General features: G+C 37.4%; 1 protein-coding gene across 1 annotated transcript in view; it reads right to left on the reverse strand.

Moving 5' to 3' along the window:
- The window catches only part of Adamts20 (ADAM metallopeptidase with thrombospondin type 1 motif 20), a 102,053-nt gene that overhangs the window by 63,171 nt on the left and 19,422 nt on the right, over window positions 1-19,460 (reverse strand). The window contains exons 4-11 of the mRNA XM_090353165.1: window positions 14,500-14,759; window positions 12,707-12,790; window positions 12,029-12,153; window positions 10,924-10,964; window positions 7,386-7,491; window positions 6,499-6,645; window positions 5,757-5,898; window positions 2,997-3,101 (exon numbers count right to left, since the gene is read on the reverse strand). Of these exons, the coding sequence (XP_090209291.1) occupies window positions 2,997-3,101; window positions 5,757-5,898; window positions 6,499-6,645; window positions 7,386-7,491; window positions 10,924-10,964; window positions 12,029-12,153; window positions 12,707-12,790; window positions 14,500-14,759 (1,010 nt within the window). The remainder of the gene's footprint in view (window positions 1-2,996; window positions 3,102-5,756; window positions 5,899-6,498; window positions 6,646-7,385; window positions 7,492-10,923; window positions 10,965-12,028; window positions 12,154-12,706; window positions 12,791-14,499; window positions 14,760-19,460) is intronic.

Consider the following 19,460-nt stretch of genomic DNA (forward strand, 5'->3'; position numbering starts at 1 on the left):
TTTTATGTGTACAGTTGAGTAGCATTATGAATGTTCACATCGTTGTGTAACCATTCCCCAGAATTTTTCCAGCTTGTTAACTTGATCCCCTTTAAACAGTCTCTCTCCGTTCTCCCTCTTGGGAACCATCCCACTGTCTGCTTCTAGGAAGATGACTATTTTAGATCCTTTGTATAGTTTGAATTGTACTAGGTTTGCCTTTTGGAGGTTGGTTTACTTGTTTATTTATATTAGCTTAATGGCCCCAAGTGCAAACATGCATTTATCTGATACCCAATAATTCCACTCCAAGACAAACACACATATGTCTACAAGAAGATTTATACAGGATGTTCACAGCAGCGTTATTCATTCCTGCTGAAACCAAAAATGCTCCAAACAACAGGAGAATAAATTATGTGTATTTCTGCAGTTTACCCACTAAATGAAGGGACAATGCTGATATATGCAATAATATGGATGAAACTGTTGAGAAAAGGAAGACTAGTTCCTTACTCTAACTCTGAAAAACCTATACTGTGCAATTCCACTTACATTAAGATCGAGAAGAGCCAGGTTCAAATGGCTCACACCTTTATTTCTAGCTACTCACGAGGTGGAAGTCTGAGGATTGTGGTTTGAAGCCAGCTGAGGCAGTCCACGAGACTCTTATGACCAATTAACCAGCAAAAAGGCAGAAGTGGAGCTGTGGCTCAAGTGGTAGAGTGCTAACCTTGGGAAAAGAAGCTCAGGGACAGCACCCAGGCCCCAAGTTCAAGACCCAGGACCAGCACAAACACAAAAGGATTATGAACAAAACAAATAATTTATGGAGACAGAATAGGAGATTCCTTCAGATGGAAGAGAGATTGTCTACAATATAAGTGAGATTGAATTTTTGAGAATGACATAGGCAATTTTAATTTTTTATTTGGATTGTTACTCTTTAATTGTTTTAATTTTGATTGGATTATGGGTATCTCCATTTCTTAGAAGACTGTTAAACCATAAATTCAAGTTCTGTGTGTTGTACTCTTAGACTTTGGAGTGCACTACCAATTGAGCCACAATACCATCCTCTATGTTATTTTTTAGATAGGGTCTCACTTTTTGCCCGCTGCTGACCTCAGAACATAATCTTCCTTATCTATGCACAATCTGATTTATACAACACTTTCTTACATTGCCTCATCAATCTTCATTGGTGGTAAAAAAAAATTTAGGTAAGTGGACTGGAAGTGTGGCCTAGAAGTAGAGTGCTTGCCTAGCATGCATGAAGCTCTGGGTTCAATTCCTTGGTACTACATACACAGAAAAAGCTGGAAGTTGTATAGTGGCTCAAGTGGTAGAGCACCAGCCTTGAGCAAAAGTGCTCAAGGACAATGTCCAGGCCCCGAGTTCAGGCTCCAGAACTGGCAAAGTAACTAACTAACTAAACAAATAAACAAATAAATTACGGGGGAGGGAAATGGGGACTAAGACTTGAGAAAGGGGATCAATGTATGTGAATTAATGCACCTTCTATCTGGCGAATATTATGTAACCCTTCTATTAATTACAATAAAAAATATAAATAAATAAATAAACAAATCAAAAAAGAGAAGTACATGGTGAGTGTTTGCATGGGAAATATATACTATAGAAGGCAGGCCAGGTATTAGTGGCTCATGCCTGTAATCCTAGCTGTTCTGGAAGTTGAGATCTGAGGATCACAATTTAAAGTTAGGCAAGAAAGTTCACGAGATTCTTATCTTCAGTCAGCTACCAAAAAGCCAGAAGTAGAGTTGTGGCTCAGATAGTAGGGTGCTAGCCTTGAGAAAGAAAAAAGCTCACAGAAAGTACCCAGGCCCTGAATTCAAGTTTCAGGACCAGCACAAAACAGTGATAATGATAGTAAAGAGGTGACATTGTCCAAAATATACTGTTTATCCAACTTACGTAACTGTAACCCCTTTGTATATTACCATTATAATAACAGTAAAAGAAAATAATAAGGGGCCAGGAGTGTGACCTAGTGATAGAGTGCTTGCCTAGCAGTCATGAAGGCCTGGATTTGATTCCTTGGTACTTCACACACACACACACACACACACACACGTACACACACACATACACAAAAAGCTGAAAGTGGTGCCATGGCTCAAGTGGTATAGCCCTAGCCATAAGAAAGCTCAAGGACAGTGTCCAGGCCCTGAGTTCAAGGCCAAAAATTGGCAAAAAAAATTGTAAGTGAAAACTAGAAGAATAAATAATAATAATAATAATAAGCGAGGCAATTATTCTCAAAATAAGTGTATTTTGATCCATTTGAAATAATAAAGATTTGGAGAAGCTACTTAGGAGAAAAATATATGTAATATATGTGTCTCCGTATTTGGGGGAATTGTTGAACTACAAGGATTTTGATGTCCACAATAATTTTAGTAACATTATAACAGAGTTATAAATATCCATATATAGAGATATATGATAACAATAATTTTCATACCTGCAATGTGTTGACAAATGCATTTACATAGTGAGAACCTTTCTCAAAGAAATATTTAGCTGGACACTGGTGGCTTACTATTGTATTCTTAGCTGCTCAGGAAGTTGAGATATGAGGATCCCAACTGAAAACCAACCTTGGCAGAAAAGTCTGTGAGACTCTTGTCTCCACCAAGGGGGAAAGAAGAGAGAGAGAAAAAAAGAAAACCTAGAAGTGAAGCTATGGCTTAATTGGTGAAACACCAACCTTGAGTAAAAAGCTAAATAAGTAAAGGAGAGTGCTCTGACCCTGAGTTCAAGTTCCAATGCTGACACACTCCAATGGTGACACACACACACACACACACACACACACACACAATGAAATGAAACAATTTAGTTGACAATGTACTGCATTAACCACAGTAATAGCATCACTTTAACCAGTTATATCAAAATTGACAGCAAGCAATAAACAGATGCAGAAATGCAGAGTAATCAGAACGTCGGATAAGCTCTTGCTGTGAGACTCACCCTTCAAGAAAACCTACCATCCCAGGCCCACAGTCGGTCCCATCGGCCTGTGGCATGTGATGTGTACGGCAGCCCTTGTTAACGCCCTCTGCACTTGTACACCACAGACGCCGGCACTGTTTCTGCACAGGGAAGCAAAAGTAAGCACATCAACACCCAGGGGCATTCCGTGGGCAATCTATGTGTGTTTGTGATTCATTTCCTGGTTTCACAGTCAAAGTACATCAAGAACTCTGTACTAAGTTGCAGCCATTGATTTCCTTCTAATCACAAAAACTACAGCAATGATGTGTGTGTGTGTGTGTGTGTGTGTGTGTGTGTGTGTGTGTGTGTGTGTTGGTACTAGGGTTTAATTTAGGGCCTGGTGTTTTCTGTTTTCATTTTCGAGGCTAAGGCTCTGTCACTTGAATCAAACATCTATTTCCTCCAGCTTTTAGCTGGTTATTAGAAAATAAGAATCTCATAAACTTCTTTGCCCAGGAGGACTTCAAACGTTGATCCTCAGAACTCAGCCTTCTGAGGAGCTAAGATTACAGGTGTGAGCCATGGGCGCCTAGCAACATTGATTTTAAAAAGGCAAAAAATTAGAGTCTTATTCATATACTGAAGAATAGGAGAAATGACTGGAGTAGAAATATTCAAAATTCTGTGGGACATTTTTCTCTCTTTAAAAGACATCTTTCTAAAGGACTTTTGTTGTAAAAAATCTTATTCACAATGCCCCCAAAGCCCTTTTTTGACGAAACGAAGGAATGTATGAATAATGTGCATAGAAATACTGCATAATGTTCTAAACTTTTCCTGTTTGGTGAACATAATACATACTTTCAGTTGTAGAACAAAGGGTTCTGAAGTTTTCCTAAGACATAAAGTCCACAGACAGTCACTGAAGCTATGCCCAAGGCAATTCCTCTTTTTTTCTTTGCATTTAAAATTCAAAGTTTATCTAGTTTCTAAATCGGATCTGAAAGAAATGTATATTTTATAGTAAAATATCAAAGGTAAACCTTCTCCATGGTGGATGCCTAAAGGGTTTTTTTTTAATCCATAATTATTTAAGTGTTATGAACAATATTTGCCATGTAAAATAAGCTTTGTATGTTCCTGTATTCATTGTTAAGTGTCATTCCTTCATTAGCAAATAAGTGTCAATTTTGTGGTCATCATTATGTGTAAATATGAACTGGATACTTGGAATTCAAGCACTCAAAAGACTTCAAATTTGGGGGTTTTTTTCTTTCTGATTTTAGATATTCAGACTGGGGATGTGTAACTTGTTCCTATAACTGTAAGGCATGAATAAGTCTGCAGCCCAAGTTCAAGGATCTTCACAATCTAGCATGACAGGAACCAATTTGGCTTTAGAAAGATGAGGCATAGGTTCACCAAAACAGTGCCATTTATTCTAAACAACATGTGTAGAATAAGCTTAACACAAAATGAGTTAAGATCAGCTATGTGAAAATTAGAAGTATGAAAACTATGGGGAAAATATCCGCAAAGCACTGGTTTTACATACACCAAGGTTAAACCTTTTGGATTCATATCTATGTAAAATAAAATGTTTCTTAGATTCCTGAGGACTTTAACAAAGCTCTAAATTAAAACACCTACATCGCCAGGCGCATGGCTCACACCTTAGTCCTAGCTATTAAGGAGGCTGAGATCTGAGGATCGAGGTTCAAAGCCAGCTAAAAAAGTCTATAAGACTCTTATCTCCAATTAACTACCAGAAAACCAGAAGTACTGTGGCTCAAAGGGCAGTAGCCTTAAGCAGAAGAGCTCAGGGTCAATGCCCAGGCCCAGAGTTCAAGTCCCACGATCGACCAAAAAACACAAAAACAAAACAAAAAACACCTACATCTTTTCCCTCACCTCCAAAGTAAAGTTATTTACAAGAAAAATATTTGAATATTTTTAATTTTCTATGTAACTGCTCTGTGGCTCTGTTTTATAGTATCAACCACCAGATTTCTGAAGAATCTTCAAACTAATATTTAGTTCCCCTTTCAACAGAGAGAAACAAGTTTCTGTAGGGCACCAGTGGCTCACGCCTGTAATCCTAGCTACTCAGGAGATCTGAAGACTCATGTTTGAAGGCAGCCTGGGATTAAAGTCCATAAAACTTTTTATCTCCAATAACCAGCAAAAAAGCCAGAAGTAGAGCTCTGGCTCAAGTGATAGAATACCAGCTTTGTGCAAAATACCAAGTGAGAGTACAAGGCTTTGAATTGCAACCTCTATACCAGCTCACGCAAGCATGCGTGTGCATGCATGTGCACACACACATAACAAGCGAAACAAAAGAATAAAAAGAAAGTTCCTAATTTTAATTGATTAGCAAGGGAACTTATTCTAACTTACCACTTTAAAAACTGAAAACATGATTTTTTTCTGGCATTATAATTTCTGGCATTTAAGAGGTATGTAGCTCTAAGTCTTACCCCAAGAAACTTTTAAAAGAACTATTCTAAATTTTTATGGTCATATCATCCTTCATGTTGGTTTAGGCTTGGCAAACACATGTTTAAGAGTACTACGATTTGCTTCAATATGTGATATTTTACAAATGCAACACAAATTTAAATATTTCCAACACGAATCACCATTTTTATCCAATATGGTACTATGAAGATTGTCCTCTACTAACATAATACAATTCAAATAAAAGAATATGTTCAACTTCAAAAGGAGAAAATAGAGAGCTCATGTGTAAGTTGTGAAATCTATTAACTACCACCTCAGGATACTTGTTAAAAGGATAGAATTTTTCTTACCAAATAGGGGCACACTTGAGATCCAGGACCGTACATGAGCTCACATTGTTTGTTAACATCATACAATAAGCCGGGCAATTGTGAAGACAAAGGATATACACTTTCATTCGGTTTGTCAAGAAGACATTCCCCTTGACCAGTGCTGTGTCAACGACAGAAAATACAACATTGAGAATACAAGAGGTACTTTCAATGTAACATGTCGTGGGGGGAGGTGTAGTTGCTGGAGCTTGAACCCAGGGGTTCAAGGATGGCATTTAACCACTTACTTGAGCCACAGCTCCATTACCATTAAGTCTCCCCCAATACAAAACTTTCATCACAAAAACGAGATATGCAGATCTGAACTGCAATGAAAATTTCTGCTGGGCACTGGTAGCTCATGCCTGCAATCCTAGCTACTTGGGAGGTTAAGATCTGAGGATCATAGTTCGAAGACTCCCCAGGTAGAATAGTCCATGAGACAGAAGTAGAGTTGTGGCTCACATAGTTGAGCACTAGCCTCAAACAAAAATTCAGGGCTAGTTCAAGCCCCAGGACTGGCACAAAGGAAAAAAAATCTTTCTCTCAAAGGAATGAAATAATATACATAAATAACCCATTGTTTATATATATATATATTTATATGATGAAAATAATCATGCATTTAAGCCACAAAAAGTTAAACAGACATTGAAACACTTCAAAAGAATCTCTAACGAATGCTTAATGATCAACAAAAGGAACAGAAACTTAGACTTACTCAAGGAATTCAGTGATGTACTTCTGACTGCATGTGGACCAGGACCAAGGGCTGGTGTGGTAATTTAAACTTGGCGCCATGACATGGTACTGATTCTTAACTCCAGCTTCCTTGCATTTAAAACTATCATCATGTGGCATATTAAATCTAAAAGTGAAAAGAAACATTTTGAAAAGACCATCAGCAAAAAGGTGTGCAACATTAGTTAACAGGTCTTTTCTACTTCAGCTACAGCATAACATAAATTATGAGTCACGCTGGTTACATTTGATCTTGGCTCTCCATAATTTCATGTTTAGAAGAACATGATTTCTGAGAAATACTAGACGGATGTCTTTAATCGGCTCCATAGTCTTCTGGCGTGGCATTTTCACTTTAAACAATCAAATGATTGGAGGGAGATATCCTTCTTTACGGATACCTCAGAATATTCCACTAACTACTATACAGCATCCAAAAATACTTTAGTGAATAAGCAATTTTCATGTTCCATATACCCTACTTTGGCTCTAGGTTCTAAGGAGCTCAATAAATGAGTTGGTATTATAGATACTTTGGGGAGCTCACAAGAACCAAGAACTGAAGAGCCATCTCATAAACTAGTAGAGAAAAATACCTGGTCAGGAACAAAAGAGTAATTGTCCTATAATTCCATACTATAAATGGAAAAAATGTCAAAATTCGAATCTTTTGTTTATTCTGCTCATCTGTGCAGCCTGCCTGATCTAACAATCACAAAACAGATCCATCACAAAACAGAGTTAGTGCTTTGGGCAGGAAAAATCACACACGTGATATTTTGTGAAGAATAAAGGTGCCAGTAACTCAACTGAAGATAGAATTTTATGCCATGCAAAACCCACAACGTCACAGCCGAAGGTACTTACACGTGGCCAAGCTCATGAGCTATGGTAAAAGCGGCACTCAACCCATTCTCTTCACTAATAGAGCAGCTGCGCAAAGGGTCACACATGGTTCCTAGTTCTGCTAAGCCTGGAAAATGTCATATTGGTCTTCCATCAGAATGGGAAGTGTCACCAAAATCATAAAGTAAGAACTAAATTTTAAAGCATTTAACCAATAGCGTTACTGCTTGGAAATGAATGTACAATTGGCTGTTAATAGTGAATAAATAATGTGTGTGTGTGTGTGTGTGTGTGTGTGTGTGTGTGTGTGTGTGTAGTAGTAGTAGTAGTAGTAGTAATACTAGTATTTGAACTCAAGACCTGAACACTATCCCTGAGCTTTTTCTCTCAAGGCTGGTGCTCTACTACTTGAGCCACAGCTCCTCTTCTGGCATTTAGGAAGTTATTTGGACATAAGAGTCTCATGGGCTTTCATGCGTAGGCTGGCTTCAACTTCAATCCTCAGATCTCAGCTTTCTAAGTAGTTAAGGTTACAGGCATGAGACACAAACATCAGCTCTTTTTTTCATAGCTATTTTTATGCCCCTATTCTTTCAATTGGCTAAGTAGCTTAATTCAAACCTAGATCTTTTAGGGCTGTGCAGATATTTGGAATACAGTACTGATTCCATTTCTGCTCTAACTTTACATTGCAAGCATTAAATTATACTAAGTATTCCAAAATAATCAGAAAGGTCATGATCTAAAACCACCTGGGCAAAAAAAAAAAGTGAGACCCTGCTTGAAAAATAGCAAAAGCAAAATTGATTGCAGTCCTATTTTAAGAGGTAGAGCACCTGCCTAGCAAGCAGAAGGTCCTGAATTCAAATCCCAGCACTTCTAAAAGAGCTATGGTGTATCCTGAAGAAAATAAGCAATAAAGAAGAAAAGAAAAGAAAGTAGAAATATACTATAAAATAATAAAACCGAAAAGTGAGGAGTTGATGTATGAATTACTTAAAAAATTATGTCCATGAAATGAAAAGGAAATACAGACTAAAGCACATAAAAAATTTGAATTAGAAATTTGAATTTTAGATTCTGAGGAAAGGAGAATTATTCTATGTACCACATGGGAATAGGAAAGAAGCTAATGGGCCAAGCACTGGTGGCTCGGGTCTGAAATTTTAACTACTAGAAAGGCTGAGAACTGAGGGTTACAGTTGGAAGCCAGACAGACAGTAATATCCACAAGATACTTAAATCACCAAAAAGACAAAGTGGAGCTGTGGCTTAAATGGTAGAGTGCTAGCCTTGAGCACAACAGCTCAGGGACGGTGCCCAGGCCCCGAGTTCAAGAATAGGTACAAAAAATAAAAATTTTTTAAAAAGCTAACAAAACAATATTCTTAATGACATATGAAAATAAGTATACCCCAATGGAATAAAGATCTAAATATGAAGGAACAACTTTTATAATACTTATTAGAAAACAGAAGAATATGTTTAGACCTTGAGGAGGGTTTCTTAAAATAAGACACATAAATACTAACCACATGTTAAGAGGTTAATATGTCCTATTATATTGTGTATTTTCCACAAAAATACCAATAAACCCCAGCAATAAATTGTTAAAATTTACAATACATATATATCACAAAGGATTTGATATCAAGAAGTCATAGAGAATATTAGAAAAGCAGAGAGGAATAACAACTAGTATGACAGAAAAAAATGTGCAATTTCTTTCATTTGTTTCAGAAAAGAAAATAGGAATGACAGCAAATAATTGAAATTCTATTCAAACTTGTTAGCATTCAGACAAATGAAAATTATAACTTGTGAAATGTATTACTTTTAGACTGGCAAATAGGAAATATCTGAAGATATTTAGGACCAACAAGGATACAATTAAAAAAATACCTAGTCATGTAGTAGCTTACATCTGTAATCCTATTTAGGAGTCTGAGATCTGAGGACCAAGATTGGAATCTAGCACAGGAAAGTAAATCTCAGAGACTCTGATGTCTAATTAACCAGCCAAAAGCTGCAACTGAAGGCATGGTTTGATCAGTAGAGGACCAACCAGAAAGAAAAAGTCAATCGAGAGCATAGGTCCTGAGTTCAATGCCTATTGATAAAGAGGATGCCCTGTAAATTGGTGTGAGCTCTTTAGAAAATAATTTGGCATAATTTGTGAAGTTGAATATGATTATCTCTCATCTCACATGCTTGGAAACCATGTTTCACATTTCAGAGTTCTTCAGATTTTAGAAAACACACACACACACACACACACACACACACATACACACATATGCACATACAGAGATATATAAATGTAAGTCTTACAATGCTTCAAACTCTGAAAGTTTTTGCATGCCACTTTGGCACTCAAAATTTCAGAATTTGGAGCATTAGAGATATTCAATCTAAATTAGCACACTTAATGAAATCAATTGTTTTTGGTTTTTGTTGTTGTTATTTTGGTATCAGTCCTGGGGCTTGAACTCAGGACCTGGGTGATGTCCCTTGGCCTTTCTGTTCAAGACTAGCATTCTACCACTTAAACCACAGCTCCACTTCCAGCTTTTTGGTGGATAAAGATAAGAGTCTCACTGATATTTTTAGCCTGGGCTAACTCATCCCATGATCCCCACATCTCATCCTCCTGAGTAAGCTAGGATTACAGGCACAAGCCCTTGCCACCTGACTAATGACAGTAATTTGAATCTTATGCATCTACCCTCAATCTGACAGCAAGGATCATAATAGAAAAGTGCTGGAAGTAGCCCAATTCCACTAAAAGGGGACAGATATATAACTATGAATGAAATGTTACACAGAAGCAAAAATGCATAAGCCACAACTATAAGATTCAAAAAGAAGCAAAATGCAACAATATTTTTAGTTAGAAATAATACTACCACTTTTCCCAAGATGAATTGGCAAGGACAAAAAAATTTATGGTAATGGCTACTATAGGGAAAGCAGAGAATCAAGAGTATAAACAAAACAGAGACCATGCAATAATTGTGGCTGAGTTTTGATGCTTCATTGTGGGTTCGTGGGTATTTATTTTATGTGCTAAAAATGCTAATTAAATATGTCAAAGTTATCACATCACTCAATATGCAATTATTGAAATATACATACTAGTTTTTGTTATTTTTACAAAGTTTATAAAGTCATAATCAAGAAACAATAACAGCCAGGCACCAGTGGCTCACACTTATAATCCTAGCTACTCAGGAGGCTGAGATCCGAGAATGATGGTTCAAAGTTAACTTGGGGAGAAAAGTCAATTAATTAACCAGCAAAAATCTAGAAATTGGGCTGTGGCTCAAGTGGTAAAGCTCCAACTTTCAGTGAAAAAGCTAAGGGATAGCACCCAGACTCTGTGTTTAAGCCCCAGTACCAACACATACACACACACACCCCAAAAATAGCAATAACTATAATAATTTATCAAAACAACTAATGAAAATAATAAAAACATCAAATTAAAAATTTTACATATTCCTTTAAATAATTCAATATACAATTATATAAACTAAATGTAGTGAACAAAGTAACTTACCTAATGTTTCACATTTCTCATTTGTTCCACAAATGTCTTCCCTTAAAGAAAAAAGTTTCATTTTGAAACATTTTCAGAAATGTTGGCAATGAGCCCAAGCAAAAAAGGTTTAACAATGGCATAGCTAGCGTCAATGCTAACGTCAAAAATTGGCTCTTATTAAGTTCTCAAAATAATTTCAATGAAGACCTCTGCACAACACCTTAATAATAAAAACATAATTATATGTAAACAAAAAACCTTCAAGATAGGTAGATATATAGACAGACAGACAGACAGTGGATGGATTGGGATGGATGGATAGATGGATGGATTGATTGACAGAGATAAATAAGAAATAGATTGATCCATCAATTAATCAATAGAATAGGTAGATTCAATTAGATAGATGGTGGATGGATGCGGATGGATGGATAGACGGATGGATGGACAGGTAGAGGTAGACTGATTCATCAACTGATCAACAGAATAGTCAGGTAGATTAGATTAGATTAGATTAGATTAGATAGATAGATGGTGGATGGATGGATGGCCAGACAGAGATAGATAAGAGAGAATGATTTATCAGTTGATCAATAGAATAGTCAGATAGATTAGATAGATAGATTAGATAGACAGATAGAAAGACAGATGGACAGTCAGATAATACATAGAGGACAAATAGATGGCAGATGATAGGTACATAAATAAAAGACAGATACACAAACACATCGATACATGGATAGATAATGAAAGGGAGAAAGTGAGTGAAAGGAAAAGTGAGCAGTACAGGAAGCCCAAAAAGAGGCTAATCACATACACGCAGCCACTGACTGTTCTATCGACTCTGAAACGTGTTCTCATGTCAACACTATATTAACCTCCAGATATCATTCCTAATTCTCTACGCCAGTACTAAGTATAATGTCCAGGTTAAACCATCGCTCTGCAAATGGACTTTGCTTATTTCCTAAGGAGTGCTGTAGAATTCAGTGTGGAGGAAGAGACCCACGCCCAGGAAAGGCCCTCAGGAACCCTTCCACGTGTGACCCGTGAGGAGTGAAGGCAGCAGGAGCTGTCCGAGTGGGAAGGAAGAAGCACGGTAGGGTTCTTTCTGAAGCCATACCGAGTGATGAGAACAGCCGTGTCGTGGTGGGAAGCATGGGTATCGTCAGGAACATTCTGGGTTTGCTGCCATGAGCAAAAGTTGCGTAACGTGGCTGCGGCGTTGGAATTGATGACTGGCCCATCCTGCAAGACACCGAGCAATTCAAAACCACATCAGAGAGCTGGGGCCTTGCTCCTGCATCATGCAACTCCCTCGATGGTGCTGTCCCAGGCTAATGGAAAACTAGGACCATCCCGCCTTCCCAGATTTCACCCAACATATCAGCAGGGTGATATCTGAATCTAATCAGATATCAATGGAACTATGAGATACAGAAGATCAAAATAATAAACTGCAGGCTGCAGATGGCTCATGTCTAATCCTAGGTCCCCGGAAGGGTGAGGTCTGAGATCACAGCTCAAAGATAGCACATACAGAAAAGTCTTATCCCTATTTTCTATTAACCAGCAAAAAGCCAGAAGTGGTAGAGCACCAGGCTTAAGTGAAAAAGCTAAGGGACAGTGCCTAAGCTCTGAGTTCAGACCCCAGTAGCAGCACACACACACACACACACACACACACACACACACACACACACACACACACATCTGATTTCTAATAATACTTTTGTGATCTATGTATCATCATTAAAATGTCACTACAAAGAAAATTCCTAATTTAAGACCTGTTTCTTACCTCTTCATTGTGAATTACAACTAATTTTACCATCACTATTTCTATAAGATTTCCAATACTTGAGTCCTTGTAGATTGCTGCCACCTGTAAATAAAAAGAACATAAGATTGCATGCATTTATACATATTCATGCATATATACATATATGTGGATATATACACATCTATGCATATACATGCACATGAATATATAATACATAATGTATAATGAATATTTCTTCTCCAAAACAAATTGAAACCAGCTCAGAGCACCAATACTCCAATTAAGCTGTGTATAAAAATCCCCTACAAAACTTTCATAAGTTCTTTTGCTCAGATTTTATGTTATTAACAAAATCTTCACCATCTCTGGGCTCACTGTCTTCCAGCATCCTAATGCCTCTACAGTAAAGCAGGGGGAGAGGAAGGGTGGGCAAAGACAGCCACGATAGCTCAGTGTGTATTATGTGAAAGTTGGACTAGATAACTTGAGGTGAGGAGTGAGGTTTTAACAGATGGGAGAGAAGGATGAAAGGGTTGCCATGGATTAAGATGCACTGTATGCATCTGACTTGTAGAATTGAAACCTCTTTGTGAAGCTACTTTATATACAGATAGATATTTGTTATGTTAAGTAAAGCGAAGGTTAATTGGAAGTAGAGGTGTGGCTCAAGTGGTAGAGCACCAGCCTTGAGCAAAAAAAAAAAGAATTGTCAACTAAGACCTCAAGGCCCTGAGTTCATGCCCTAGTAGTGACACTAAAAACAAACAAAAACAAGACGACAATGAAGGAAGAGGAGGAAGAGGAGGAGGAAGAAGAGGAGGAAGAAGAGGAGAAAGTTGAGGAGGTGAGAATAGGAGAGGAAGGGAGGAGGCCAAGTGAAACAAGCTAGGAAACCAGTCTCTTAACAGACATATGTCCAGTTATCAGTCATGTCTACATTACCTAAAACTGGTAGAATCTGCGTTTAAACAAAATTTCTGGATAATTTAAACCTAGCTTAATTGAGAAACAATGATTAAGCATAATTCAGCAAAACATTCACTTTACTATGCATCACTAGCCAAGCTTTACCTGATCATAATATTTCACAAAACACGTAAGTATTGCCTATTCTGGTAGTTTTCAATCATATTCTCATAGTACTGCCTATTTCCAGTTTTGAATGTGATTATTTGTAACATATAGGACTACTGAGATCCATGGAAATACATTCATCTAGAATCCTATTTTTAAAAGACTATAGAAGTTGGGTGCTACTGACTCATGCCTGTAATCCAGCTATTCAGGATGCTGACATCTGGGACATGAAGTTCAAAGCCAGCCCAGACAGGAAAATCCATGAGACACTTATCTCCAACTAACCACCAAAAAAAGCTGGAAGTGGAATTGTGGTTTAAATAACAGAGCACTAACCTTAAGCAAGAAAGCTCAGGGACAGTATCCAGGCCCTGAATTCAGGATCCCCAAAGGACACACACATACACACACATACACACACACACACACACACACACACACACACACACACACACACACTAAAGATAGCTCATGCCTGTAATCCTACCTACTTGGAAGCTGAGATTTGCAGAATTGCAGATAAAAGCCAGCCAAGGCAGAAAAGTTGGACTGACTCCATTTCCAAATCACCAGCAAAATGCCTGGCCAAAGGCATGGATCAAGCAGTAGCATGCCAGCCAAGTTAGCAAGCTGAGCAAGTGTAAGGCAGCAAAGGCTCCGAGTTCAAATCCTAGAGTCTGAGAAGAAAAAGTGAAGCATCCAGGTAACACTAGGGTCCCATTAAGTGTACTTACAATGGACATCAGAGTCAATATGTAATGCTCCAAATTCTGCCCGTGGAAACGAGCCATTTTGGCATCAGCTGTCACCATGACTTCCACGTATCTTGGGTATGATAAGAAACGTTTGTTCCTGGAATGTAACTGTCTACTGTCAGCACCCAAGGACATGTTCTCGGAAGAGATCCTGAAAACCCTTTCCTTTGTTTGGCTCAGATCTTCACTCATGTAGCTGTGGTTATGAAAGGGTAAAGTGATGTTTTTTAGTTGATAATCTGGGAGGGTAAAAGAAAACAATGAAGAGTCTTTAAAGTAGATGTAACAAAAAAATAGAAAAAACAAATCCAATACTTCACTGCTTTCCATATGAAACTAAAATAAATGACAAACTGATATTCAAACAGTTTTATACTACATTTTCATGAGTATTACTCATGATAGTAATTGAAATTCATCTTCATAGGCTTAACTTTCTCACTCTGGCACCCTACCACTTGAACCATACTTCTAGTTCTGTAAGTATTATTTTAATAAGTATGATTACTCAAATTGGGTAGAATATATAACTACCAAGATACTCCTCTAAGTCCTTTTACAATAGGCTTATAATGGGATTTTCAGTAGAAAAATGGAAGAGTCAAGTGAGAAATAAAAAAAGCCCTTGGTTAGTTTATAAGCTAACTAGACAACATCAAAATAATCAATAATCAAGCCAAGTTCTGGCTTCATATATGTAAAATATTATATGCATGTATATAAACTTAAAATGTTGCTAAGATATCTTAAATATATCATAATAAATGTTATTGAAAGCTTTTAATATGTTTTGTTAAATATTATTTATTAAATATATTGTCATAAATTATACTAAGGTATCTTAATAAAAACTTATTTAGTGAGCTTAAAAGGTGTGATTTCTCCCCTTATAACATTGGCCATTTTGGATCATAGGCCATAAGACAAGGACAGAAAATCCATGTAATAATTTCCTTTTAACCTTCCAGTACTTTTAACAATCACAATGAGCTTGTATTTTTAGTGTGATTTTAATTAACAAAATAGTATCTTCTTTTAATGCCAGTCCTGGGGCATTGTCCTTGGGCTTTTCTCAAGGTTAGAGTTCTACTACTTGAGCCATAGCACCATTTACGGCTTTTTCTGTGTATGCGGTACCAAGGAATTGAACCCAGGGTTTCGTGCATGCTAGGTAAGCACTCTACCACTAGGTCACCCTCCCTGCCCAAAAAAGTATATTTTAAGATAGTATCTATTAATACTTTATAGGTTAAAAACACTTAATCTCATTACCTATCCAGAGCAGAAAAAATGACTTCAAGCAAGATTTACGAATGCTAGGACAAGTGGCTATTATTTGAAGCATCTTTTCTGATTCAAGTACATCACTTCTAGGCACTATTTCCCTTCCTATTTCTGTTACACCAAGTCAAATGGTAAAGTGAGATCATGTCCTTTATTACTAACAAGTATTTTATGATCTCAAATTTACAGCAAACCAAAATAAAACATGACACACACCATGCAACAATGAGAATCTGCCTACTGGAACATAAAATACTTTTTTAAAAAAATTACATCAGCCTTTAATAACACTTACACAACACAATGGTATAATACAAGGAGACTCTTGTGAATCAATAGTAACAATTCATAAAACAGAAACAACTAAATGGGTACCAAGACATGTGAAAGGGTATCAATGTATGTGAATTAATGCACCTTCTATCTGGCAAATATCATGTAACCCTTTTACTAATTACAATAATAAAAAACAAAAAAGAAAAAAAATAGAAACAACTAAGTTGGAAGCGGATAGCTCACACCTGTAATCCTAGCTACTCAGGAGGCTGAGATATGAGGATTGTGTTTTGAAGCCAGCCTGGACAGGATAGTCCATGAGACTCTTATCGCCAATTAACTACCACAAAACTAGATGTGGAGCTGTGGTTCAAGTGGTAGAGCAGCAGCCTTAAGCAAAAAGGCTAAGGGAAAGTACCTTGGCACTGAATTTAAAACCCAGTAGTGGCACAAAAATAACGTATAAACAACTAATCATTACTGTTAGATAATAATGTGATTAGAAAACCTTGTATCTAATGTCACTTGAGGCCAATCTGTATATTACTAAACTCACCATTTTCTTCCCCATTATGTACTTTCCCAGTTCTTACTACTGTAGCAAGGCTTCCCAGTAGTTGTATTCACACTGGAAACTGTAACTAATGCTGGGCTTTATCTATCATTCCCTCACCTTTGGGGTTATTTTCACCAAGCTTTGGTATTATTTTCAAAATATGATTTGCATTGCCTTTCTTCACAAAAAGAAATGACCTCACTTCTAAACTCATTTAGGTCTCTCTCAGTTTCAGAAAGTAATAATAGAAGAATGACAAAGTAGATACAATGAGTATCCCAAATGTATCTTCAATTTCTTGTCCTTATCATTCATCTTTATGTCTGGAAAGATTTTATGCTTAGACATACATATTTATCTCATCCTTATTTAAGATGAGAGAAAATAATCCTTACTAGAAAATTCTCCTAAGAGAAAGTCTAAAACCCTTCTCTGTATCAGCTCATCACTCAATAGACAACATGTAAACTCTTGAGAACCTGTAACTCTTGAGAAACACTGTGCTTGTAAGGGTTCAATAAATGTTATAGAAAGCAACAAAAAGGATTAGGATGAAGAAAGATACATAGGGCAGGTGCAGGGGGCTCAAAGCTGTAGTCCTAGATTCTCAGGAGGCTGAGACAGGAGGGTCGTAGCTCAAATCTATCCCAGGTAAGAAAGCTTGTGAGACTCTTATCTTCACTGAATCACCAGAAATCCAGAAGTGGAGCTATGACTCAAGTGGTAGAGCATCAGCCTTGAGCTAAAAACCTGAAGGACAGTGACTAGGCCATGAATTCAAGCTCTAGAATTGATAAAGAAAAAAGTAAATAAAATAAAAATAGAAAGGTTAGGTAATCTGATTGTGGTAACATAATTAATCAAATAAAAATCTAACTCAGAGCCATTGTTCATGCCTCTAATCCCAGTTGCTGTTGATGTTTATGGAGGTGGGTGCAAAGATTAGGAAAAACACAATTTATAGCCAGCTAGGACAAAAGTTAGTGAAACCCCCATCTCAACCAATAAAGCTGAGCATGATAGTTTCTGTCTCTTATTCCAGCTACACAGTAGAGAGAGATCCCTGTCCAGGCTATCTCAGTTTTCTTTTGTTTTTATTTTTAAATGGGACCCTATTTTTTTTAAAGAGAGAGAGAAAAAAACAATTAGAAAAGCAAAAAGATCCAAAGGTGTGTTTCAAAGTGGTCAAGTACCTGCCTGACAAGAATGAGGTTGTGAGTTCAAACTCCAGGCCATTCCAGTAACAAAACCAAACCAAACCAATGTGGAACATATTTACATTGAGATTCAATGGTTATCCTGGAACATAAATACAAGAAGATCTACAGCCTTCTACTATTGCTTTCTCAATGCCACTAGTGATCTCAGCCATTACTTTCTAATCATGACTGTGTGCCAGATACTGTATCACACTTTCATATGTTTTATTTCAAATAGTATTGCAAGTGAAAGCAGAGCCCTTCTGACTGCCCTGGTGACGTGTGCAGAAGGCTGTAGATTTACCTCTGACTAGCTCTAACTTGAAGCTTAGAAGAAATCCTGACATCACTGGTCCTTCTTTGCTTCCCCTAATCAGTGACTGACAGTGCACATTTTCAAAGCACAAGACATGTGACATGTAGGAAGTGAAATTTTAGCAGCCACCAGCTGAGCAAATGACATAAATGAATTTGGATTCCCTCTACCATACAGAGGAGTGCCACATCTCATGACTCAAGCAAAGGCCATCATCAAGCAAAAAGAGTGACATAGCCACCTATAAGGGGAATTGCTATTCCTTTGCAGACACTAAATTGGGAAAAAAAAAACCACTACAGAATAAGTCATGCTAATCATATTCATGGAGGGAAGGGAAATGGGGACCATGACATGTGAAAGGGTATCAATGTGTGGGAATTAAGGCACCATTTAGCTGGCAAATATCATGCAACCCTTCTATTAATTACAATAAAAAATATATTTAAAAAATCATATTCATGGAAATATGGGGTTGAGTCTTCCTTGCATTACACAAATGCAAAGTCAAGCTAGTACATAGATACCCAAATTAATAAGGTCTTAGGGCAAAGATCACAGACCAATATTAATACTGTCCATTCATTAATCATCCCTGAGAGAAAAGTGACCTCATAGGAGACCCCTGCGTCATACCTCCACCCTCCCCACCTCTGCCAGATGACTCTCCTTGAGTCTCCACACAAGAACTTCCTGAGCCAAGCATGCTGACAAATGTGGAAACACATCCAGCAGTGTCACAGAGCTCACTTTTTAAAATTCTATGTTCTCAAGAAGTTAGTCCATACACTTTGCTGCCAAGATGTATAGGAGGCAGATTTCCCCACTGAGCAAAATCAAGATTATTGCTCAGATATGAGCTGAAAATAGGCATAAATTTCTCATGTATAAATGTAAAGCCTTACAAAACAAATGGCCATCTCTTTCCAGGTATTAGTTCCTCACCTCAGCCAGCCCTTCTACTTAAAAGATACAAAAGTCTGGATGTCTCTGGCTCATACCTGTAATCCTAGCAACTTAGGAGTGGTAGAGCTGAGGATCATGGTTCAAAGCCAGCCTGGAACTAAAGTCTGTGAGACTCTTATCTCCAGCTAATCACCAAAAAAGCCAGAAGTGGAGGTATGGCTCAAGTGATAGACTGCTAGCCTTGAGTGAAAAATTTCAGGAATAGCACCCAGGTTCTGAGTTCAAGCTTAGTACCAACACACACACACACACACACACACACACACACACACACACACACACGATAAGTATGTGATCCTACCCTGTGAATCATACCTGGGATGACTTATCTATCTGGGACAGG

Source organism: Megascapheus bottae, chromosome 2, assembly GCF_031878675.1.
Source record: "Megascapheus bottae isolate mThoBot1 chromosome 2, mThoBot2.hap1, whole genome shotgun sequence".
Lineage (NCBI taxonomy): Eukaryota > Metazoa > Chordata > Mammalia > Rodentia > Geomyidae > Megascapheus > Megascapheus bottae.